The 26571-nt window shown below is 34.7% G+C and overlaps 1 protein-coding gene across 3 annotated transcripts in view; it reads right to left on the bottom strand.

The window, feature by feature from the left end:
• Nucleotides 1-26486, bottom strand: part of LOC113228122 (dual specificity protein phosphatase CDC14C-like) — a 52336-nt gene extending 25850 nt beyond the window's left edge. Inside the window, exons 1-2 of one of the 3 annotated variants that reach the window (XM_026461298.1) lie at nucleotides 25854-26486; nucleotides 24570-24747 (exon numbers count right to left, since the gene is read on the bottom strand). In XM_026461298.1, coding sequence (XP_026317083.1) covers nucleotides 24570-24615 — 46 coding nt within the window. In that variant the 5' untranslated portion in view covers nucleotides 24616-24747; nucleotides 25854-26486. The remainder of the gene's footprint in view (nucleotides 1-24569; nucleotides 24748-25853) is intronic. The other 2 variants (XM_026461297.1, XM_026461299.1) reach the window with 2 other exon arrangements.
• Between the last annotated feature and the right edge of the window lie 85 nt (nucleotides 26487-26571).

Raw genomic sequence — 26571 nt, 5'->3', positions numbered from 1 at the left:
AGATAGGTGTTATTTTTTTTTATTATACTAAGTGACGGGACGAACAAGTTGTGCGCCGTCTGTCCAAAACAGTCGTAGTGCTGCTGAAAGGGCACTACCATTGCGCCTGTCTCCCTGAGACACAAGTTAAAAATTATCATGTGCCTGTAATTACACCAGCACCTTTACACTTCAAATACGATGCGGCTTGTTCGATTGCAAAATAAGTTTCTTTAGTATGTGTATGTATATTTCTAAAAAAAAATCACTTATAAAATTAAGCCATATCTAGTATATTAGCGAGTGTGGTCTGCGAGTGTATCTGTGGTTACACTCACAATGACACAGTTTGGTACCTGAGATAGTGTTGTCTGTTGTCTTTTAATTTTGTAGTTGAACCACTGTCATTGTGCGCTAATAAAAAAAATGTAATTTATGTTTCTCTGTTTTTCACATGTAGGTGAATTATGTGTAATTGTTAGTGAGAACAAATGTCTTAATCCATAACTAATATAGTGTATCTCAGTGTAGTCTAATGCTATCTAATACATTTTACATGTATGTTAGTTACTTTGTCAAAAAATTTAATTTAATTTAGTTTGTATGTTGTTTTAAGATTGCCGTCAACACTTGTAATTTCCCTGACTGAATTCTTTGTCGCCTAATTACTGAGATATTATTATTGAATTTGTTTTTATGTTATTTTGAATTTTATTTAGTATTGCTTATATTATTTTAATTTAAAATATGACATAATAGTGGAAATTATTTTTTTATTTTTATTTTTAAATATAAGTACTAAAGTGACATTTTATATTTGTATGCCAACTATGGTAGAATAAGCTGGATATTTGTATTTAAAATAAGAACTATATGTACCTTATTCAGACAAACAAATAAATTGATTGATTGAATTTTTATGTTTACATTGTAGATCACTTAAGTCAAATAGGATAAGAATGTGTTATAAACATAATGTTAGTGTTGCTAATAAATAAATAAATAAATCACTTACATCAAATTCGTACTATCGGATACAAAACGACAAGCATTGGATATCTCATAGCAAAGGTAATGCAAAGTTCTGTTCAACCGTAATGTCTATCATCAATACGAAAAATAGATTTGACAAATATTGGTTGGGCGATAACTTATTTTGGCGTTGTTTTATAGAAATCAAAAGAATTAAGATATCATTCTTCTACTCATGATACCGAAATTACATGTGGCGACGTTACCCACGATTCCATAAGGAGCCAATATTCAATTTGAATTAAGAATTTCCGATTTACTTCTTTTGAACAACCTGTACATATTTTTGCCAATTCCGAAACACAGCCTTGAACATGCGATGAAATTTATTCACCTGAAGCAATCTTCACGTCAGTCTGAAACATTACTCAAGAAGAACCCTGAACTTCGTGCACTTTGATAATCAAGGCGCTTCCACTTTCGAGTGGGTATAATTATTGCACCCCGGGTTGCCTTCGTGCACCGGACTTATCGGTGTAAGGGAAATTATGGTGTAAGGTATAAGAATAGCGCAATAGCGAAAATCGGATGAATCGGGTGGAGTTTCCTCTCGATGTACATTTATATACATTTTGGTTCCTGTTATTTGGGTTGAATCGATATTGTGGTGAACAGCCACAAACCGTTTTCCATTGCCTCTTGAATCTTACCGACATATCATGCATTTTGAACAGACTCCACTGAATAATTAGCGTGCTTTAGAATTTGAATTACCTATAAACGAAAAAAAAAAATTTTTACATATCGTAGCACTCGTCGACAAAATTAGGACGACTGAAATTTGTAGCAGTCCCATAATTTTTTTTTAAATATGGCAAAACAATAAATATTTTACATATTTACGTAACCACTATTAGCATACTATCATTCCACAAATCCTTTATAAATCATGTTTCGAATTAATTACACAAACATATTATACATTTTTATTTTCAAATTTCAAGATGCTTTATATTCGGTTAAATTACGAATTTTGGGCGAATTTTCATAAAATCTGAACTGATATATAATTATTTAGTTACGCTCGGCTACGTTGTATGGAAATTAAACTGAAAATAACAAATAGCGGTGTCATGCCCAATCGACATTATTCATGAAGCGGAATCTATTAATGAATTATTGTATTGATTTCAGTTATTACCATGATATAACAACACTGATTTAAATATGTCACAGTTCAGACGATATATTTTAACACGGATTCTCGATTTCACTTATTTACCTACTACTACTACGTACAGCAAGGTGCTGTCTACACACACGCAAATGTGTACGTGAAGTGCTAGGGTCATTCATCACTTCCTTGAACTATTTATTTTCTTATTTAGTGTGCACAGTGACTTTGTAAGAGCAAATGAATGTATTATATATGTAAATAATATGATAATTACGTCTACTAATGATTTTATTGATTAAATATTAAAACAGCAGTAAACTATACCAGTTAAGTTAAATAAAGTGAAAGAAAGAGCTTAAACAAACGACTTAACATAAGTGAGTAACACTACCATAAACTACCCACAATAAAATATTTTATTTCAATAAACTAAAAAATCTCTAAATAATCTGTTATGAAATCGAATTATATATGAAATTCGAAATGTAAACATCAAAATCGTCCTTAGCGAACGGCTCGCTGACAGTTAACCACAGTAAACAGTTACCGTTCCGTCAATATAACCGTCATTAAGAGGGGCGCGGTATGGTATCTAAAGATAGGGAGGGGCGGAGAATGACCTTTCTCATTATTTTTTTTATTCTACGCCGAAAGTTTGACATGGGTCATACTAATGAATTAGGTACATTTACGGAGTATAGGAGTTATGTCAAATTTATGTTTTGCACTATCTTTTTACACTGGAAATATAGTGCGTCACGTGCTCGTTCGTATAATATAATGTTGGATAGAAAAAAAATCCTCTTCACTATCATTGGGGATTTTTTATATCCCGTTTAATCTATTGGAAAATTGGTACTTATCGTATGTACGCAAAACAGTGCACATGACTAGAATGAAATTTACAGTAAGTTGCACAAGAAAACATTTAACTCAAATTTGACAATATTGGGCACAAAACTTACGCGATACTGAAGTTATAACAAGCGCCATCAATTAATATCATGGAGAGGCATAGCCGATTGTCTCGGTCGGCTGCTCATCATTGAGTCACACCCATTTGCACACAATTACGTAACGAAGGTCGCATCACTAGTCCCGCCGTTTATAGCTACGTTAAGTTGAATTAGAAGATCATCTGTTTCTCGTTTACGATATCATGTATTTATTTACTTAATAAGAAGTGAATAAATCGCTAGATGTAACATTATACTGCTCTAAGAAACCTTTCTACAGATAATATTAAGTGCAAATACACTTAATGCATATCTCGTAGCCAGCCGCTACGAGCTACGACGCAATTCTGAGCAGAGCCTGTTCGCTAATGAAACAATTGTTGCCCAATTGAAAGAAGTTTAATGACTAGAGAAAAAAAACATACACATAGAGTGAGATTATAAACAAGTATTATGTTTTGATTTTTTGCATCATTTTCTGAGAATTCAGAGTTATTGTCCACTACATGTGTACGATTTGAAGTTTGGGTAAGTATACTGCTTTAGATTATTCCGATCTTTGATTATGAGCTGCCTGGGCGTGAACTAAATATGTAACTTACACGCGTCAAATAACAATGTATAATGATTTTTTTTTTTTACTGGGACAGTGTAAAAATATATTTAATTAAATTTGACCTATTTCTGATATCTTGATGTTTTCTTCGAATACAATGAAATGTTCCTTGCAAGAAACTGAATCGAAGAGCATTTAACAATAATAAATTGTTTATTGAATAACTTATTGTACAAAGGAATAACTAAAGACTAATTATGTGTATCAACGTAAAATATAACACATAAACTACGACAATCCTGTATTTCAGGTAAAAAGTACTAATTATTATAGGTGAATATATGATTAAATTATAAAGAAAAAAATAATAACTAAACAATAAAATGCAAATCATATACCTATACGCTTAAATAAGACAACATTTATTTTGGCATAATTAATACAGTCTCTGTATCATCGTAGGACATGTTTTGAAGGAATTCTTGTGGAATTTTCTTAACTTTTATGTAACAAAAATGATATATGGCCAATTTGGCGTTTAATTTATTGTACAAAAATGACCCAAGAAACACATACAATCTGGAAATGAACACATGTTTTGTGATATAATTTTGGGGCAGACAAATCTCCGTCTTTTGTTGGTGTGTTGTTTTGTTAGTATTAATAAAACATTACTCATTTTTATGGACAACAAACGCTTGACCGAGAAATTGACTGCGGCAAAATTGGTTTCACAAAACCTAAGATAGTTTCCTTGTATCTCCTATGGTTTGGAGCTACACGCCTGTCTATAACAGTTGCAGTGCCACTCAGAGCTTTAAATAGCAATGATCTGAGGGGCACTTACAATGAGCCCGTCACCCTGCGACATAAGTTGACAAGTTCCATGTGTCTGTAATATCACCAGCACCCTTACCCTTCAAAACCGGAACACAGTAATGCTGACATTACTGCTTGGCGGCAGAAATAGGCAAGGTGGCAGTACTTCCCTGGACGAAGTCATTCACAAGGAGCTCTACTGCTACTAAAATTATTATTGTGAGTAGTGACCCAAATTACGTCCTCAGGAACACAGGGGTTAATATATGCTGATAATATTGGATTTCTTTGTTCCACCACGTTAGTCAACGCCAGTTTTATTCAATCCTATAATCCTTTACCACGTCCACTCCGCTTGTCCTTGGACCACACCCATTTCCACACGGTTACATAACGAAGGTCACACATATAATTACATGTAAAGGTGGACGAGGAAATTAACCCGCTATTTCTGTAGAACATACTGTGACACGTTTTCGAAATTATGCTTTGCATTATACATTTATTTACGTAAACGTTTTTATACTTGAAGCAAACATATTTGAGACTTAAGTTCTAGACGTATGTGGTATACAGAAATATCCTCGTGACAACCACAGAAAGATATTGGTAACGATTTGAATGCCTATCTTCCTCCAGAAAACTGCAGAATGCCGAAAAGATTAGAATAAAATTAGGGAACGCATTTGTACTAGACGTGGACTTTCGTCATAATCATCACACTTCTAGGAAATGAAACTATTTTCACGGATCTAAATGGCGTATATTAGTTGACAGGGTCAGCCGTGACCATGGGACCTGTAAAGGGCCCGAAACGTACTGCCACCTGACCTATTTCTGCCGCCAAGAAGTAATGTTAGCATTATTGCGTTCCGGTTTAAGGGTATGGGTAGTGTTGAAATTACAGGTTCATGGGACTTGTCAATTTATGTCTCAAGGTGACGGGCGCAATGGCAGTGCCCCTCAGATCTTCGCGAGTTAAAGCTCTGAGTAGCACTGCAACTGTTATGGACCGGCGTGTAGCTTACCATCAGGCGCACAACTTGTTCGTCCTGTCACTTGATGTTATAAAAAAAACGTTGATTTGTTTCAAAAAACAAATATACACGATTTAGATCCGAGAGAATAGTTTCATTTCCTATGTGCAACAATCGCGAAAACCTAAGAATTTCGATATCATCATACACTTCAAACTGAAGTTTGGAGATACGCAGGCAGAAGCGCATGTGGTACCGGTCCATTCCTTGATATCGTAATTTTTTTTTCGGTTTTCTTATCAATTCTTATTTAATCGTTTTTCTTGTGACGATCTTTTAGTCTTATTTGTAAAAGGATAAAAAAGCGTAACTCACAGAAAATAACGAAAATAAACCTCATTCAATATATATTTCACTCATCTTATTTCAATACAAGCATCAAGTTACAGCGATCAGTAAACCGTAGTCAGAAACATAAATCTTTAAGATTACAGTCATGGATATCTATCGTTCGGACGAATCGAAGGACAGTACGGATATTTTTGTTACAAAAATGTCATATAAATGTACGAACATTGGCAGGAAGCTCTTACTTTGTCACGCGAACGCAACCGAGAACCGGTTACGCATTTGTGTGGTTTATTTTTTAAGTAAAAATTGCACATGGAATCATTTGTGTAATTAACGGGTTAATTTTACTAGCGGTAGAGCTCCTTGTGAATGATTTCGTCCAGTAGTGTTGGCACGAAAAGGCGCGACTGGCGCGAGAGCGACATACAGCGCAAATTCTCTATGCAAGAATAGCAGTATCTCGCGCTTTATGTCGCTCTCGCGCTAGTTGCACCCTGTCGTGCTATATACAGGAAAGTATTACCACCTTACCTATTTTTACCGCCAAGTGGTAATGTGTGGATTACTGCGTTCTGGTTTTGAAGTCAGGGCGCTGGTGAAATTACATGTGCCTACATGGGACTTGTCAATTTATGTCTCAAGCGCTGTGGCAGTGCCCCTCAGACATTTGCGATTTAAAGCTACAACTGTTATGGACAGGCGCATGACTTATGTGTCCCGTTATCACTTGGTATTATAAAAAACGCGTTATGGTCCATACAATAAACACTTTTGAAACTAGGTATAATGGACAAACCTCTCTTGTATAAAGTGAGCGGGCTCGGAGGAGGAGGTACCAGACGAGTATATACTGCAACAGTGCACCGGCGTGACCTTAGAATGTCAAGGTCGCTCTCCCAAGTCTTCAGCAAACCCAATAGGATGCTAAGATTCCTGGAGGACTTCGAGTAATACGGGTACGAACAACCCTTTACACTACATCACAAATGACATAAATAATCATTGTTCAGACTAGTAAACCTAATTCGAATAAACCGTTTACTGAATCTTATTATACCTTTAAATAGGCTATTTAAACAAATAGACAATATCATACGTGATCATACATTGTTATGGGCAATCGTGAATTGGAATTATACAAACACATATTTAAAAAAAATTTCATTGTCAGGTAAAACAAAAATGCGTCCGAGGCGTCAGAGGCGTTACGCGTCTGCTTCTTGGTTGACCTGCAGACTGATGAGATCTTTTGTGGAAAAACCTTGGAGAATTTAAAAGGCAAAAACTAATCATACTTAGATCTCCAAAGCCCTTTAGACCTTGTGCAGCATGTGGATAACAATAACACAATGTAGCACTGCATAGATGATATAAGCCGGGTGTTGCCAACTTAATTTTTTGACCAGGTTTTTTAATTACAAATTATGCATTAATTTACTTGGGATTGGTTTAACTTTTCATGCAGTAATCAATAGTCGATTTTTTTTGTTATGAAATTGATGGTAGTTATAAATAACTCTGGATACAACATCGATGTAGCTCTTAAGCAGCACTTAGTTTAGTGGCTCTAAACATTTTAGACAAGTCATGTAGTTGAAGTAAAAAAACGACCACGAAAAATAAACATGGTTTTTCAGGTTACAATCAATTACAATACCCAAAAGTCACTGATTTTAAAATATGCAGGATGTAGGGGCATGGTTCCCGCATATCGAATGTTCTCCAATTGTTTTGGGGACGAGTATAACAAAGACAAATTTTCATACTATTTTCATATTAAAAGGGAACTATGTATAGTGTGGACGTTAAAAGAAACACGTGAAGCTAGGAACTCTTGCATTAATTTTTAACTGCGTCCGGATGGTTACCATGCCGGACTGCCTCGTCCCGGGTTCGATTCCAGAGCCGGGAGAAATATTTGTATGGCCTACATTTATTTCTCTCGTGGCTTTGGGTGTCATTTGTGGTTGTCTATATGTGTGTCCATGGCACCCGCGATACAGGGTTTCCCACAGTGAGGCTTATAAGTGTGTAAATAAAAAAATTAACTGAGATATATTAAATTACTATTTATTAATTATGGTTCTTGCCGGTCACATATGTTTTCATTGAACATAAAGAATGATGGCAAGGCAAACATCATTTAAATTTAATTAAGTAGAATAGACTCGCGGTTAGCGTTGGCTGCCAAAACCGCAAGAAAATGTGGAGATTTATATGTAACTTGTAGAGTACTTACTTAATTAAGAAATGTTTAAATTTCAAGCCTGGATCACTGATAGAAAATAATATTAGAAACATCAATTTTTTTATTTTGTAGAATAGACTTGTAGTTACAGCCAGCTGTCATAATGGCAATGTAACGATGAACAGACAGATAGATCAAACAATCATTCAGCACAAATACAAGCAGACACAAACATTTACAATCACTTCACAAGGTATAACACAAAAGCACATAGACCATAAATTAGTACACATTGATACAAGCACATATTTGTAGAGAAAAACAAAATTTTATGCTGGTCATAACCCATTTGCAACAGTTTGTGCTGAAATGGCCCTTACTCAGCATAAATACTGAAGACAGTGAAAAGTCAAACAGCGCTGGTTTTCTGCCAGTACCACATAGTGAGCGATTGCAGCCAAATCAGCTGTTTATAGAATATTATATAGAGTTAGCAAATGAAGCAATAGAATATAAGTAGAGACTAATGTATATTATGTATATTGAATATAATATGTGAAATGTAAGTGACAGGTTCTAGAAGAATGTGAACTAAGCTAGCACATAGATTTAGTAAGAAATTGAAACAAGAATGTATACTTATGAACAATATCCATTCCCTGTAATTATAGTATACAGAAAGTTATTAAGATTAGAGATAAAAAATTGTTAGAAATAATAATACAAAAAACATGATGTCAGTAAATGGTGATGGGTAGAAATAAAAATTTAACTGCATCTACGGGTCACCAGAGTATGCCAATGTGTATGCTGAGCCCATCGGACAGAGTAAGGAAAAAATAATTAAATAAAATACAACTATCCTAGTTGAGCTGTACAAGATCCCCTGTGGCTGGAGGAAAGTCGACGAAAACACACAAAAAAAAAACCAATCAGCCATGCCACCAAAGTGCATCACACGCAAATACATATATGTAACTCTAAAATTACATATGTATCAAGTACGTTAAATATTTATGTTAAATACGGTTGAATTGGAAAGCGATATTTCTTTTGTATTCGATATCTTTGTTTTTTTGAAATCCTTAAAAAAAACAAAGATAAAAAAACAAAGACATCGAAATCTCATCTGTGTTAAATAAACTTTACGTTTCTTCCAATTAATGATACTTAATAAAACATTTGTAAAAATTTAACCACTCGAAATTGCGAATCACGTTTGTAGCCTTCTAGGCGTTGCGGATAACTTAATCCGAAACGCGTGCGTTAAACGACATACGCTATACCAATATTGGCAAACGCCGTCGCCATACACTTAATTAAAAACACAAATTACTTCGGCAATAATACACAATTCTACACTCGGAAGAAAGAAAGGTACAAGCAGCAAATTTTCAATTCGGAGATAAATTTATTAATTTAATTTTTTATTTATAACGCGCACACATCCATAGCCCCGTTACTAGGGAAACCCTGTATCGCAGGTGCCATGGACACACATAGACAACCACAAATTACACCCAAACTCACAAGAGCAATAATTGCAGGCCATACAAATATTTCGTGTTTCGTGGCAGTCGAGCAATGGTAACCGTTCGGCAACAGATGCAGTTAAAATTTATGGTACAGTAACAGCCAACAGACACAAACAATATAAAAAAAACACTTAAAAATTAACACAGTTAGCATATCTATGCCCAATTATAACTGCTCAACATTCAAAAGTATATTAAACAGACACTAAACTGATTATCGGAATAAAAAAACAATAGGAATACGTTTTTCACCTAACAACAATGCAAGAAGTGACATCTTAAAAGCAGAGACACCACAGTTAAATATATCACAATTAGTACATATTCCGTTATGATGTGACACATCTTGTACAGGGGTTTATTTTGTGATACATTATTTTTTGTAATGGTATACTAACATTCGTTGATTACGCGAAACTCAGAACAGTAGCATCTCTAGTAAGCCACCGTCAGACAGTCCATAGCAATTTTATGCAGTGTACGTAAATCATTGATACGCCTACGATTTGCCAAAGAAACTATGTATGAAAGTAACTCAAGCGATCATTGTATTCGCGTATTCTTTTACGTATAGTACATTTCAATGAGTTACAAAATTTTCTAGGTTTTTTATTATAAAATTATAGTTAAAATATATTTTTGATATTTTATACAGAAACTTTAATTGTATTTTAACCGATTTAAAAAAAAGGAGGAGGTTCTCAATATGACTGTATGATTTTTTTTATATGTACGTTACGCGATAACTCCGGAACCGATTTTGATGATTGTTTTATTGTTGGAAAGAGGGTACCGCAGAAGTGGCCCCATTTAAATTTGAAGAAAATATTCCACCTCTAAGAGTGGCAAATTAGGGCATGAATGATTTTTGAGGTCGGTTTTTTTAGTACACTGTACTGAGATTAGAACTAATCATTTAAAATATAAACTTAATTTTCTCTTTCAAGTTAGAAGAAAAAAATTATAATACGTACATATTATTAGCGCATATAATGGCCAAAACGAATTTAAATGTGACTTTTAATACGTGACTTATAATAGAACTAATGAACACAATTTTATTATAGTTGTGCCCTTATTGTGTGTTATTAACGATGTAATTATTGTAATTGAACTACATAATAAGGGCACAATTCCGTAAATTACTAAGTAAAATCCTTTGATATTAAAGTTTTTAACATAATTCATGTCAAATGTGACTATTTATGGTAGAAAATGTGAATAATTATGCCAGTTGCGACTTTTGAGGTTACTGTATGTACATCTGACAAATTATTGAAATAGATTTCTACAAAAAATAAGGTAAGTTGGCCTTTTTTTCTTGATCCCTAATAAGTATATATAATTCAATTTTGATAAGTGTTAGTTGTGCGTTTTTTCGTTCCGAGGTCAGATTATAATAAATGCACAATCCTGATGTTTTTTACTCAAATAATAATGAGGAACGGCTTTATGGCTTTGGATCAATTAGCTGAAAAAATTGACCGATTCGAGCAAACGTAAGCTAAACTTAATTTGCGTTCAGTGCATCTGTCTCAAAAATCCGTCTGAAAAGGACAGAAGATTAGGTAATTTTAGTTTCGAGCTATCACATCGTGACAGCTCCTTATAATTCTACTCGTGACACGCGCTCCGTTTTAAAATTGTGGATTAAAACTATAGTCGTCGACAAATTTCGCAGCACTAAACAAAATAAAATCATTTGCCCTTTTCTACATACATAAAATACGCGATAAAAGTTTCGTGAGTTGTTGTGCCCATGTCCACGAAAATTTCTAACGTATTAGACCTTATTGTTGTTAAGGCCCTGGACTAATGCGAGTTGAACACACGTTTTTAGAGACATAGCAACGCATGTCGGGTACAGCGTGTATTACGTAAAATTAAAAAGACAATTGCACTGATAATGAAAGTTTAGTTAACATTTGTCAGAATTCAACCAAAGAAAATAAAACTACGTTTATTTGTTTTTTCCAACAAACCAACGGGACAACAATTCCTCAGAAGTCAGATCACGGCTGACCCATGGGACCTATGTGATGGGACCTGTAAAGGTGAAAGAAGGTGGATGGTTTGAAAAAACAAATATATGCGATTTAGATCTGAATATCGGTCAAATATTGCATGGCCTACATTTATTTCTCTCGTGAAAATTCACGAGATATTCAGATCTAAATCGCATATAGTTTTTACATAGACAACCACATATTATTACACCCAAATGGGTGTAATAATATGTGGTTGTCTATGTGTGTCCATGGCCGCGATACAGGATTTCCCTAGTGCGAAGCTATGAGTGTATGCGCTATTATTATTGTTATAATAATAATGTGGAAGAATCGCGACAACTTAAGAACTCTAAAGAATTGAAGCCATTTAAATAAATAGGGAATAGAATATTGTTCTTGTCCGTACACATATGTAGGTGTAAACAGCAACTCTAGCGGCCACTTTAAAAATAATAACCTAAACCGTATTTCTTTTAAAACGTTTAAAATAGGTTTTTGGCAATGGCGCATCGCGGTCTCTTTATTAGCATAAATTGCGGCGGCGCTATTATACGATTCATTACAATTTTTCGTACAATTATTGTGGTATGCTAATTTCAAGGTAAAGCCGTTTAATTAATGACTTATACATTACTAGCATCAGACCCGCGATTTTGGCCCGCGTGGAATTAGGTAATTATTCACCTTTAGTTTTACAAATAGGATAGAAGTGTGTAAGAAAAAAGGTTTTAATACAATACGTATTTTGTTTTCTGCTCTGAAGCGTAATCAATCACATCAAGTTTTATGTCAGCCACAGCAAATATGACTTTGCCAAAAAAAACTTACCATACCGTTTTGATCCCTTTTAGTTTAATATTTTCATTTATTTTTCAAAAAAAAAATTGCACAAGATTTTTCCAGTTTAAGGGGTAGTTTTGCAAAACGAAAAGCATTCGTGTTAAATGATTTGCTATATAGTTTAGTCATAACAAGTTTAAAGAAAATCGGTTACCGGAAAGTACGCGAAAACGGATTGGTCCCCGGAGTAGTCTGCCACCCTTAGAGGTGGAATATTTTCTTTAAATTTAAACAGGACCACTACCGAGGTACCCTTTTCCAACCAAAAAAATCATCCAAATAGGTTCACAAATGAGCGGAATTATCGCATAACATCCTCATCCTTTTTTGAAGTCAGTTAAAAAGCAATAGACATGTCGAGTTTTTAGGTTTTCGCGGTTGTTACAAATTGGAAATGAACCTATTTTTTTTTTTATCTAAATCGCGTGTATTTGTTTTTTCAAATAAACCAAATGTTTCGAACCCTTTACAGGTCTTATGGTCATGGTTGACAGTCAGCCGTGACCACAGATATAGATATAGACATACTTCAAGTTTCAATGTCAACTAAACGTTTTGGTCGTATCATAGGCGTTTGTTACGCAATCGTTTGATTAGCGTGTGGCGTTATGTGACGTCATGATGACCCGTTAATTTTGGAGCTGTGTCAGTGTACCGCGTCCTTGATGGCAAGTTACTGAGCTCATTTTGTAAATAAATGGGCAATAGGCGAGTCATTGTCTTTGAATACACACTACCAAACAGTCCATTTACCTGATGAAATGAACATATACATTTCGGGCATTTGCAAGGCATTGACAACGACATCTCAAAAAAAAAAACTTGCTGCTTACTACAGGTTTGGACTGCGTTTGAATCCGAAACACATTACAGACTTGACTGATTTACGGAAGAAATACCTAAAAAATATGAGTTCTTAGGTTTTTGCGTTTGGCAAGTTAAATAACATCCTTAAATCAGATAAGATTCCACAGTGTCTGAAGACCCGCTTGTTTAATCAATGTGTTTTGCCCACTATGACGTATGGTGCCGAGACATGGACGCTCACGCAGGAGACTGTATACAGGTTAAGAGTTGCACAGAGGGCCATGGGGCGCGCCATGCTCGGCATCAGCCTTGTAGACAGAGTTCCGAACGTTGAGATCCGACGACGGACGAGAGTCCAGGATGCTGGAATTCAGATCATGGAAATGAAATGGGGTTCGGCTGGATACATAGCAAGGCAAGGTGATGACAGGTGGAGCAAAACGATTGATTGGTGCCGAGGATGGGCAAAAGAAGCGTCGAGCGCCCAGTTGCAAGGTGGGTATCGGCATAGCACGCATCGCGTAGTGTCAATAGATGCGGCTAGCACAGGACCGTGGTGGATGACACAAACTTCGGGAGGCCTGTAAAGGTGCCCAGTAATGAGTGAAATCAGGCTGTGGATGATGATGGATGACGATGAGGTTTTGCGAGGAAATGAAACTATTTTTTCCGGATTTAAATTGCCTATATATGTTTTTTCAAACAAACCAGTGTTTCGGGCCCTTCACAGGTCCCGTGGTCTTTGTTACGCATGCGCGTAAAAACACCCACGTCGTAACATTCACAATTCATGTCGTTTATGGCAAAATTATACCATCTTTCATAATCTATCGATAAAACTATCGACAGCAATTATATAACTATTTCAAATTTTATGAAAACTGGCAACCCTACAAATGTCATTTTACTCCGTCTTCAAAAAAGACAGACTATATATTATTATAAACAAAGAGAAATAAACAAAATGTAAATTTCAACTCAGGGCACTTTTATTCACGTCTTCGTCGTAATTGAATACTATTCTAATGAAGTATACGTGTATTTTCACCTTGGCAGCAACACAGTTTCAATCAAGTTTAAAGTCAGTTTAAATTGATTTACTCATGCGTAAGATGGTTCGGTTTGAATTTTCTTTACGGTCGATTTAGAGAAACGTACTGAGTGCTTGTATATCCGCCATTAGATTTGAATTTCCTTTCCACGACGCCGTATCAAGGGCAAATTCTAATATACCTCGAACACGTAGAATTTCGAAAATAATCCTTTTTTCCAACGAACAAGCATTATTTTTTATCGCAAGTCACAATTTTTTGTTAACGTTACTAATGATTTAGTAAACAATGTAGGTGGTACAAAACACCAAAGTAAATTCTACGAAAAGCGCCAAAAGGCCTCTAGGGAAGGGCACTTCAATTTAAGACAATAGCTCTTGTGCCTTCGCTTTTTCGCTTCTCCCTAGACCGTTATCAAGTTCATTCATTCGCTTTATAAGCTAAGGATGAAACTATCCTAATCACGTTTATGTGGTCTGTGATCCTAATAAATGCATCTGAAATTACGCGCAAGCAAGGGTAAAGGTGGTGAAGTTACAGGCACATGGGACTTGTCAACTTATGTCTCTGGGTGATGGGCGCGGTGGTAGTGCCCCTCAGATCTTTGCGATAGCACCGAATGGCACTGCAATTGCCATGAACAGGCGTGTCACTTACCATCAGGCATGCGACTTGTTCGTATCGTCACTTGGTATCATAAATAAAAAAATAATAAAAAGGAAAGAACCTATCTCTGAGTCTTTTTCAATCCAGGGGGCCTACCACAACCTCTTAAAACAATATTACTTTAATCTCACATCGACTTTATCGCGCTTAAAGTAAGCTTATTGTAATGTTAAATTATGATGTTTTATTGGCAGCTTTGCGACTATTCATTCACTCAGTTCGTACTACGACGCGACTTTAACATTAAAGTAATATTGCTCTTATGTCAAATTTAGCAATCTTAAAATAGTTACACGGATGCAATGGAAACAATATTATTTTCAGTTTTATTGTCTTAATATTGATTTGTAATGATTAAAATTAAGTTGAACTTATTTATTTTCATGTATCTCTCCAATATTTAGTTTATTTTTTTATTTAATAGAACATAGTACATAATTTTTCGTTAAATAAAAATACGCGATGTTTATATCGCGTATTTTAACATGTTAAAATGTTATATTAGTGTATGTTAAAATTATAACAGCGCCAACTATGTGCTTCTTGGCGAAACTAACAGTTAACACTAGACTATAGTTCCGAACTCACAACGTGACTACCAAACTCAGTTTGTTTTATTTATTTTTCTTCATGAAAATGCGGAATAATTATTGAAAACAACGTATTCTTTTATTCTTTTTATATTCTTTTCTTAACAGTCAAAATTCTCTGAATGTAAATAACCATTAAGTACTTAAACATTATACTACGATAAGACGATTCGGAACATCAAAAAAGAAAGAGATGGCATTATATAGTTCACATAGCGATATCTCTTTCCTATTTTTAGTAAGGAATAGACAATATTGGGAAATCATTCGTTCTTTCAATCACTTTTGCAATAATACATTACTTGGTTGACAGGTTCGTCATGGTACGAATATGAGTAATATTACAATAACTTTACTTTAAGCTTATATTGAAAAAATATTGTTTTTGGAAAGGTTATGGTAGGCCCCTTGTTGAAACTACACTACTAATTCATCACTGAATGGTGGTTCGCAACTCGTAGTCGTATTCCAGAACTCTACTCAATGCTCAAGTCAGGATTTGAACAGACTTGAGTATGATTTGAAGCACTGGAAATACGACCCTAATGGCAAGGACTTGAGTATGATTTTCAGTGCTCACTGCAATACTCAAGTTCTGACTTCAGTATTGAGTAGAGTTCTGGAATACGACCCTTCTAAGAGTCCTAAGAGTTTCTAAGAGTCCTTCGTTTGCTCGGGTTTCAATACAAGCACTCGCGTCAAACAACGACTTTGCAGCCTTGCATAAAAAAACTTATATGTGTACGCGTACATATAAAAAATATTCAATAGTAAGTAAGTCAGTAGTAAATAAACATATAATAAATATAAAATAAATGATACTTTATTGCACAAGAAATTACAATGGCAACACAGATCAGTGATTTAAATATAATAATAGTAAAAATAGCTACTTAAATATGTAAATATGTAGCTATAATCCAAACGTGTCAATTATCAATCTACAAAAATAGTTACATCGTTTTCCCTAAATTTTAGTTTTCTCACTGTTTATAATTTTTACTCAAAAAATGTAGACACAAAACTATGAATCAGCATGGATAATTATCAAATCTTATTAATATTGAACCCTGATTATAAATAATACGTTAAAATAAAGGAAGAAAATAAATATGTCAGGAACCGAACAAATTAAGGAGCGTAGACTCTTGTATGGTAAAGTTTTATGTCTTGCAATAGCTTCATTTTATATTTCCGATGCATCACGACTTAATACACGTCCCGCCTTGCCTCATGTCGAGTATTTATGACTTATTTTATTAAGTCGCACTCGTGAGGTTTCCATTATTATAGGTTTTCGTGTAGGACGCTGTTACGACAACAGAACACTCCTTTGTGCTTGTGTTAGTTAATTAAATACCAGTTCTCGATAAAATTCGAGAATATTGCCTCGATTTGCGAAGTTCATTTCATAATCGCGTATTTTGGACTTTGGACGAGTATGTATTAAGGTATGAACTCAAGAAATTATACGAGTGAGCGAGTATTTTGCGGCAGACCACATTGTAGGGCTATAAGCTTAACTTTCGTTTCTTGTAACAAAAAAAATATTCCGATAATATGAAATACCACTACGGGTAATATTCTTGGTGCGGCTATCATTTTTGCACTCCAAAACAGCACAATAAGGCATTTTACTGGGATTTTAAAGAATTTGCTGAGCTGAACTGAGCTCAGATAGGTCTTTCGAGACCTAAAGTTGGCACGTGTCACACGCTAACTAACCACTTCTACTGTATTTATTGTTCCGTGATACACCCGATCAAAATATGTATATCGTATTAGATAATGGGCGCAAACATCCCCTTTCAGATTAATGCAATTAACGCCCGATATATGAAAAGCTAACAAATTAGTAACATCTATTTTCAAGTACTAACAATAAATATAAATGACAACTGTTGTTTGTAATGGGCTTATATATTACGACTATAGCATATAACGACCAGTTATGACTATAACGACCTTCAAGTTGTTAAATATGCAATGAAAGATCCCAAGGCCAGACCAATAAAGTGAGGAAGTATTTGCAACTCATGACGCTTATGGATTTAAGGTACGGTGCGTTTACACGATTACGACGAAGTTTGGGATTTTGATTTTAACAATGTATTTATGTGTTCATCTGTATCATACTACACTACCAGAGGCAATACTGCTTAACCGGTTCATGGACAATAACAGCTTTTTCATCACACTTGCTCGTAAATAGTATGATTGCATGGTGGCTAACGTGACTATAATGCCCCAAATAAAACCCTCGGGCATTGTTTCTTTCCATTACCGCCATGGTCGGGAAGGAGTGAGTTCTTTTTAAATTGTAGCGACATATTCCTTACATAGGTCAGCAAGGAGGTTACTTAACGTCAAAACTAAAACATTCGCTTAAAATGTTATGTAAACAGAAATTTAATTGCAATTCAGTCACACACTACTTTAATACTTTTTAACAATACTAATTATTAAGATTTTTTTTTAATTGATTTCAATTATTTTCTGTATAAAAATTTAGCAATATTTTTTTAATCCATCATGGCTGTATGCGTGTTTGTTTTTTACAACATTTTAGTACGACTTGTATTATCTATGGAAGAATAGCTGGCTGGTTATTTATTTATAAAGCAATGGCTTCAGAGCCATCAGTTTAATGGTAACAAATAAGCAAGAAACGCACATAATATAACACTAAAAATTAATTCGTGTAAAAAAATTTAACTACTAAAACCCGCAATTCATAGCTGGCTGGCTAGCTCGGCCACCTGTTGATTAAAAAAAAACAAAATTCCCGCCATTTGCAAAATCCATAATTGTTGTGTTGTGAACCATATTTATTCATACAAGAAATAAACATTGCATTTATTTCCTCGCAAATGTGATGAAAAACATTGTATGTATCACGGACGGTAAAAAAAATACAAAACTCGAGGTATTAAAGCCCTCGGCCTTCGGCTTCGGGCTTCTAATAAGTCCTCGTAGGCAATTTCTTATTTATCGTCTTTGATACACAATGTACTATTACAGTAATTTTAAATATCAAAACATGACATTACGGGGTACCCCGTTTCGTTACATAGATCTCAAAAAACCAATTACGGGGTGTACGTACAGCGCGATTTCCATGTGCTTTGTGTGTAGTTACCATGTACAGCTTCTCCATAAAGAAGTATCAACAACGTACTGACAAAATTCAATGATTCATTTACATAGAACATGTTATGCTGAATTAAAATAAGCCCAAGGGCACAAAGATTTCATACCGCGTTAACGTTAGTATGGAATCGCATGTTCATAACGTAACCACAAAAATAACCAACCACTTGAAACAATTTTGTATAAAAAACAAAACCACTAGCACGCATTTACATTCGCCCGCTATTATTATTTTCGTCAAAAACAACTAGTACGACACTATGAATAATAAATGGTGTACTTATGGTGCCTTTATTACCAACGACACAAAACAATTCACCAATACCTATCTCACACGTTGTTTTCTATCGAGTTGACCTAATTGTAACGGGGGAAATGCTTTATGCATACCCCCGAGCCCAGGGAGACCCGAGGATAAACCTCGGGACTGACCCTCCAGTGGAGGGCATGCCACCTAAAAGCCCCCCACCTTCTTGCCTTGGAGTTCAGGGCGCCGTGGGATAGATTCACCACTATCTATCAAGTTGACCTGCCATTCAAAGTGGAAGTTCAATTATAATATTATCGTTTTTCATGGTAGTTAAAGAGACAGTTGCTTACTAAGATAGAATTTTGCTAAATAGCAAGGAAACTGTCAGGTGTTTTGTATACGAAACTAGGCGTTCCGGGCGTAGTGAACAGAGATAGAAAGGGAGTGAGGAAAAGGACAGAAATGAGCACAATTATTTATAATATGAAACACAATAAAAAAAACACCGTACGATACTCCAATGAAGACCAACAAAATTAAATAAACAAAAACTTGCAAAAGAAGGAGTTCGCGACACCTGGTTTAGATTGTCAGAGAAAATAATCAGGCGCTTCGTTTGTTCAATATTATATAAATTAATTGAATTAATTGACAATTAGTAAATTATATTGTCTCGTCAATGGCACCTCGAAGTCGCCGCGTGAAATACTTTGTCGCAAAGTTTAATGTTTTATGTAAAACACGCTAGGGGTGCCGTGTAATTTACTATACAAAATTTATTACGCGATCGCTAGCTACTTCGGTAAACTTTTGGTAAACATTTTTAGTGCGGAAAAGTTTTTAATGGTGATAAAAGAATTCGCAGCGGTGAAGTTATGGTAATTACGTCGTCTATCGTCTAAGTATGTCGTTTACGGAATTCAAAGACAGTGAAAAGTGTGCGTGATATTATACGTGATAGTATTAGAACGTACCGGACAACAACAGTGTGTCACAATCTGTGGGGCACCACTTCAGATACACTGCCCTGGTTATCGTAACTAACGTAATCGACATTTTTAGATAAATTGAGTTATTAACATGTCTAGAAAAAGCGAGATCTACAACCCTCTATCAGCGTTTATTTTTTGTATCTTATTGAGTTTCAGTTCCATTGTTAAGCAAATAATAAAAAACTTTAAGTGCCAATATCTCGAAAGTTGGCAGCGATGCAATAGCGATGCAGTAGCTAGTCGTCTACCTCTACACACGCGCGATTGCATCGCTACACTTGGGATTCATAGGCGATTGCATGAAGCCTGCTGATGATAATTCATTAAGGCGAGGTATTTCAACACAAGCCCAGATTTCAAGATTTCAGGGGGTGAGGTGTGGCGGGCGTGAGTCGCTTCTCGCATCCAGCATTCCGCGCGGTGGAAATTAATGTGAATAAAATAAGAACAGGCTGACAAAATTTGACACAGATCCGACAAGTGCCCAATAGCGACTGACGTAGCAGCGGGCGGCGCGTCGTGTCGTTAATCCGCTGAACAATTTGCAAATTTTGAGATAAATGTGAATTTAGTAACTATAAGGTTCAAGTTAAAAACCAAAAATTTAGCAGGTTCTCTGTCGTACTTAAACAGAAATGTCTGCATATAAAAAAATATGTATAAAATTAGACATTTTATTCACAAATAATCCGTTTTAAAACTTTTATTTTTTCCTGTCTTCAAGATTTTATATGATCGGATAAAGCACATCTTTTCGTGTAACAAATTAGCACATTCTTTAGACAATATCCTTAGGTGTATCGTAATTTTTTTTGTATGGCCGTTATTTCACATTAAATACTTAAACCATTTGAACTAGCAAAACAGTTATTCCCGCTTCTCCAATGACTCTCCAGACGCGGTGCTGATGAGCATAGAGGAGTAGAGTTGAAAGCTAAGTCTGCATCTAATATACGAATGGTTTCTGCCCTGCGTTGCTATATTTAAAAAACTTCACGTATGTATGACGTACGAGACAAAATTGTATTCTCGTAACGATGGGAATATTAGATTTCAATGTTATTTCTACCAAATTGTATACCTATAATACCAGCAAAGAGCGTCAAAACGCAGTAAAACAAGTTTTGGTATTAAAAGAATCAACATTTGCCAAGTCGAATAACATTGGTAGTGGTATTATACAAGATATCTACTGTGAGCAATAGCACTGGCACCACAGACTAGCAAACTGAGACGACTTCAAATCTTACACAAAATAAAGTAAATCAGTCAACCTCTGTAGTCGAGTGGTTTGCACACCAGTTTTCTTGGTATCTCTGAGTTCCCGGTTTCAATCCCCGGCAGGGTCAATGTAGAAAAACTTTTCTATATGGTCTGGGTGTTTGTGGTGCCGTCGTTGTTTCCGATTTCCACAACACAAGTGCTTTAGTTCCTTACTTAGGGATCGGAGCAACGTATGCGACGTTGTCTAATATTTTTAATGAAACCAAATTGAAAAAAGGCTGTCAGACGTAACCTTCAAACCTGTAAAAGCTAGTACCGTTTGTTTGTTTGAAAAAACAAATACACGCCATTTAGATCCAAATAAAAAAATCATTTCTAACGTGTAGCAATCGTGAATACCCTAAGAACTTGGAATTTTTCCTATGGCATGCAAACTTCCAAGTTTGGCAACCCTGCTTGTTGACCGTCTAGCATTATTCCTTAATCACTTTAATAATAAAACGTCTAGATACACAGTGATGGACTGAGCTGTTAGACCAATATACATTGAAGACATAGCGAGATACATTTCGCTGCATGACCTAATGCTCTACCTTCCGGTAATATGAATTTTTTAACAAAGCCTACTTCAACCGCAATGGCGCTGCGTAAACTGTGTTATAAATTAGTTTAACGTACACTCCAAATTGTAGTAATTTATTGTACAAAACAATTTCTTCAAGGAATTTAAATGCTCTAGTATGAATCAGAACTACTTTATTGTAATCAATTAGATTACGTGAAAATGTCGATGACCGCAATGGCTGGAAGAAGAGATTTTAATTTACTCTTTAATTTAATGATTTATTAATTCAATAGTAAATTTATTAATTTAATCGTAAATTTATTAATTTAAAAGTAAGTTTATTAGTCATTAATTAAAAGTAAATCAGAAATACAATAAAACATATAAACGAGTACTACTATAGTTATAATTTACTATTATTATTATTATTATTATATCGACCCAAATCACTACCAACGTTGACTTATTTATTAGATTCACGTTTGCATGCCCGTGTGATAATTTATAGTACCTATAGTAATATGATATTAAAAAACATGTCATGTTTTAGTAAATGTAAGTAAATAAATAGACAATCCAACAATATGTTTGTATGCCTAATGTTTGGTTACTATGTAATCTGTGTTTCCACTAATAAGAAGCTATGAAAAATTAGTTGTCTAGGGATAAAAAGGATTATTGTAGTAAGAAATCAAAATGTTAAACAAAAGGTGTATAAACAAACTGAATGAATGCAAATAAATAAATTCACAGAATTCAGTCATGGGGAACCAACAAGGCCAGATTCGGTGTTGTGTGACATCAAGTGCCTATACTAGAGTTTGAAACTATATCGACAAATTTTATGTACTTCAGACTTCTATCGAGCACAGACTGGACCAGTGTGGCGCTATACCTGAATCTGCTCTACGATTACGTAAGATCGTAATCAAATGCTCCATATTTTATTTATTTACATTTTAATCGACATTTTAAGTGCCGCACCGAGGTTCGATAAAGGACTGAGATCCATGAATATCTGCGCGTTTCGAAAAGACGACGAAGTTGATCAGAAACACAATCACATTGCTAAATTGACGAAAAACACCCTAACAGTCATGCAAAGAAATAAAATAGCTTCCATCAAAGGTGTTTATCATATGGTCATAAAAACTAAAAATATATATGATAATATCTGCTTATAGAACCAAATAAAAAAAACAAATGTCCCTATACCAATATTACATTACATACATAGATTTACAAAAAAAAAAAACAATTAAAAAATGTAAAAAATCCCCCACACATTATACGATTGAGATCCCTCCATTAACTGGGCAGAGCTGTTCTGGGTTGATCTTTAAACAGCTACGCAGATGTTCATCAAACATAGCTAAAAATCGTCCCGATTAAAACAGATTCCAAATTAACACAAATCGCCCCACAAATTTAATTATTATATCGTATTTGGCATTTTGATACGAGCTACACTTCAAAAATTTGAAGTTATAAATGGAAAATACTTTGTCCCCGACAAAATACCACATGCTAGTTACGACAATACTATAATAGGAGATATGGATAGACGAATTGCACAATTTATATTCGTGTTTATGTACAGTCAGTATCGAATTATCGATATTCAATGTCGATCTTTCAACTCTAGACTGGCTTATTTGATATCAATTCACGTAGGTACTGTAAGAGTATTGTTTTAACAGATTAGCGTACTCTGAAGGTTTTTATGCTATATATTCTACATATACCTTTATTCATATTACTAACGAACTATTTATTATACCTACGACATGTCTATCATTTATGGGACGTCGGCGCGTACGTACGGTAGGTCGGTAGGTACGTTGTACATGAGACAGTGCACATAACGTGAAGGTGCGTACAAGTGCAAATTGCAGAAGATTGCTACTGCACGCCAATAGGGCTAGCACGACAGGGCGCGAATTGTGCGAGAGCGACATAGCGCGAAATACTCTATGCGAGAATAGTAGCATCTCGCACTTTATGTCGCTTTCGCGAAAGTCGCTCCCGTTAGCCAGTAACCCTATAGACTAAAAATATTGAACTGTTGAAGGTAAATTATTATCATGATATAAAACAGTTTCGCTCATACTTTAATTATATTCTCAATATCATAATTAAAGTAAATAAATTACACATTTGGTATATTACTTAGCATTCTGGAGAATATTAAAATAAAATTGTCTAATAGAAACAGTTCAACAAAAATGGCATACAGTAAATTTAATACAACTAATATTTAGTACATGGACAGAATTATTTTATCAATATGAGACAGTAGGTTGAATTCAAGCAAATTGAATTACGTGACACATGTTATAATAAAATTATATTTGCCATTATAAAATATTCTACCCATGCTAGTCCACAAACTCCCACACCACTATTTTTCAAACAATTTATTTCAGTAGCTATCACCCTGTGCCATGAGCTATCTATCAACTGTGAATGATGTGATCTATTATCTATTGTATAAAAATAATTATATAATTAACTTTTTACCTCCCATAAAATTTAGACTTTGTTACACAAATGGTGACAGAAATACAAGTAAGAAATATATTTATTTTGTAGTTCTTTTGTTGTTACAAAATAAGTTGTAAAAGATTTTCTGCCAAACAATGCAATATTTTCAAGAGACATTATCTAAGAGATTTATTACTTAAACTGTACATGTAAGAATGAAACACTATTAAACTTATTTTTCAATACAAAGTTTATATACATGTAAGAAACACTTTATGATTTGTCATTTCATTCTTATGAATCAAAGTGTTTCTGTGTTCTAGTTACTCTATGTAATATCTTTGATAAAAAAAATTGTATTATAATGTGTGACGTGCATCAAGCAGTTAATTATTAAAATTTCAAATGTTAACTATTATATAAAACTTACCTTTTATTATTTCTGTAGATGATATAATGACATCGCTTTCATCCATCCTCACTTTGTAACATAGGAATGTTGATTTCTTTATTTTGACGGGTTTTTGGATCCGCTTATCTGTAACTATTGCCGCGTTCTCCAGCTTGAAACCGACAGGATTCCCATGGTAGTCACAGGCTTTTGGTACCTGGGAAGAAATGATATTTTTCAAATATTTATGAAGACTACTATGAATAGTATACCTCGATGACAAGTGGGAGGTTAAATATTAGAGAGAAGAAGAGACATTTAATATTCATTATCTATAGGCCAACACATTAAAACCATAGGATGAACCTTAATATAGTACAATAATGTAGACTAAAGGGACAACAATGGCTGAATGTCTTAAGGGAAAATGGGTAAAATGGTTCATCTTATGGACTGCTCATAATAAAATGTGTCCAGGATCAAGCTGTCGTCCCCTGTGCTATATAAGATAAGGCTGTCAATTTATTGATGAACTAGTTTATTGGAATATTTAAAGTCTTTTATAATCAAAACAACAATGTCCTATATAAGACCCACTAATGGGTAATAGTCCTCCGTTACGACGGGGTTTAGGGAATAATCCACAAAGCTGGTGCAAAGAGGAGGTTGATAGTGATTGTTTAAGTAAACCTAATATGAGACCTATATTGTGACATAGGTCTCATATTAGATTGTACGTTTTTATTTCATATTATGTTAAGTAACATGTTACTTTCCAGTAGTGTGTTCCAGTAAATTAAAAGGGTCAACTAACTGACAACTGACATATTGAAAAATCTTGATCTATTTCTAAAAAGAGATCAAAATTCCTCAATATGTATCAATTTAGAAAAATATACAGTATTTTGTAAACAAAACAATTGTTTAATCCTCACATCCGATGATATTATTCATGAAAATCTTTATTCTTTTTAATAATTATTTTATTGAAATGTAATATAATGAGTTGCATTTCTTACTAAATAAATTTCAATCTAAATTTGTTCTAACTACACTGTGTTGCAAAATGCAAGAAACATATGGCAAAGCAGCCTTCCTAAAAAAGACCTTGTTGGAAAGTGGTATGTTACAATTCCTTTTTGCTTTTCCTGTCTTATGTCATGTAATATTTCTTTAGCCAACTGTGTATCAGATTTAAAACGGTTAATTTTCAAATAGTAGAATAAATTTATTTAATTCAATTTAGTCAGTATCTTATTGGAGGTATTTGCATAATGAAGATAGGGTTTACAGACTTTGTGTGAGATAAGAAATAAATCTTACCAGTGCTAGTGAAGAAGCCACTTGAAGCGTTTTATTGGCATCAGCCTTGACATTAGTCGGAAACAACAGGTATTTGCACAAATAAATCACCGAACCAACATCGATGATGAGCACTTAACACCAACCACGAAAACTGAGAAATCTTCACTGTAAACTTAAATACAAACACGGCACCGAGTGGAGAAACGTTTAAGCTCCTCTAGTTTGATTCTCATTTTAGTTTTATAAGTGTGTCCACGACGCAATTCACATCATCGGCTGAGCGTAGGAGTCTCTTCAATGGCCAGCGTGGGTTGATTTCTTTATACAGAAGGAAGGTCAGCCCAGTTCGCACCGATTCTTAGGAACCTTCGTGATACTACCAACTTCTATTTGCATATTGTTTCTCTTTCTAATTCTCTAAATAAACTCTGAAATGTCTGATGCCGCTCGATCGTAAACCTGTCGCCTGATAACAAGTAAACATGAGCACCGGGTGTAACAACAACAGTACAATGTGACTATTTAATACGGCACAAGGTCGCGGATTCACTGAGCCACAATGCTATTTATTTCCTTTCATAAACATAACTTATTCACTACACCGGAGCCGTTGCGAACGAAAGACAAAACCTCTATGACAAAACCAGTTTTGCACGGCACACAGATAAAATTTTAAACTGTCAAAATAAATGGGGAAAACCGAATCAGTGACATCTAGCGATGAATAGAAGTTACA

The sequence above is a fragment of the Hyposmocoma kahamanoa genome, unplaced genomic scaffold (genome assembly GCF_003589595.1).
Source record: "Hyposmocoma kahamanoa isolate Upper Pololo Valley unplaced genomic scaffold, ASM358959v1 224, whole genome shotgun sequence".
Classification (NCBI taxonomy): Eukaryota; Metazoa; Arthropoda; class Insecta; order Lepidoptera; family Cosmopterigidae; genus Hyposmocoma; species Hyposmocoma kahamanoa.
The sequence above is the reverse complement of the archived record's forward strand: the minus strand, read 5'-3'. Positions and strand labels throughout refer to the sequence as shown.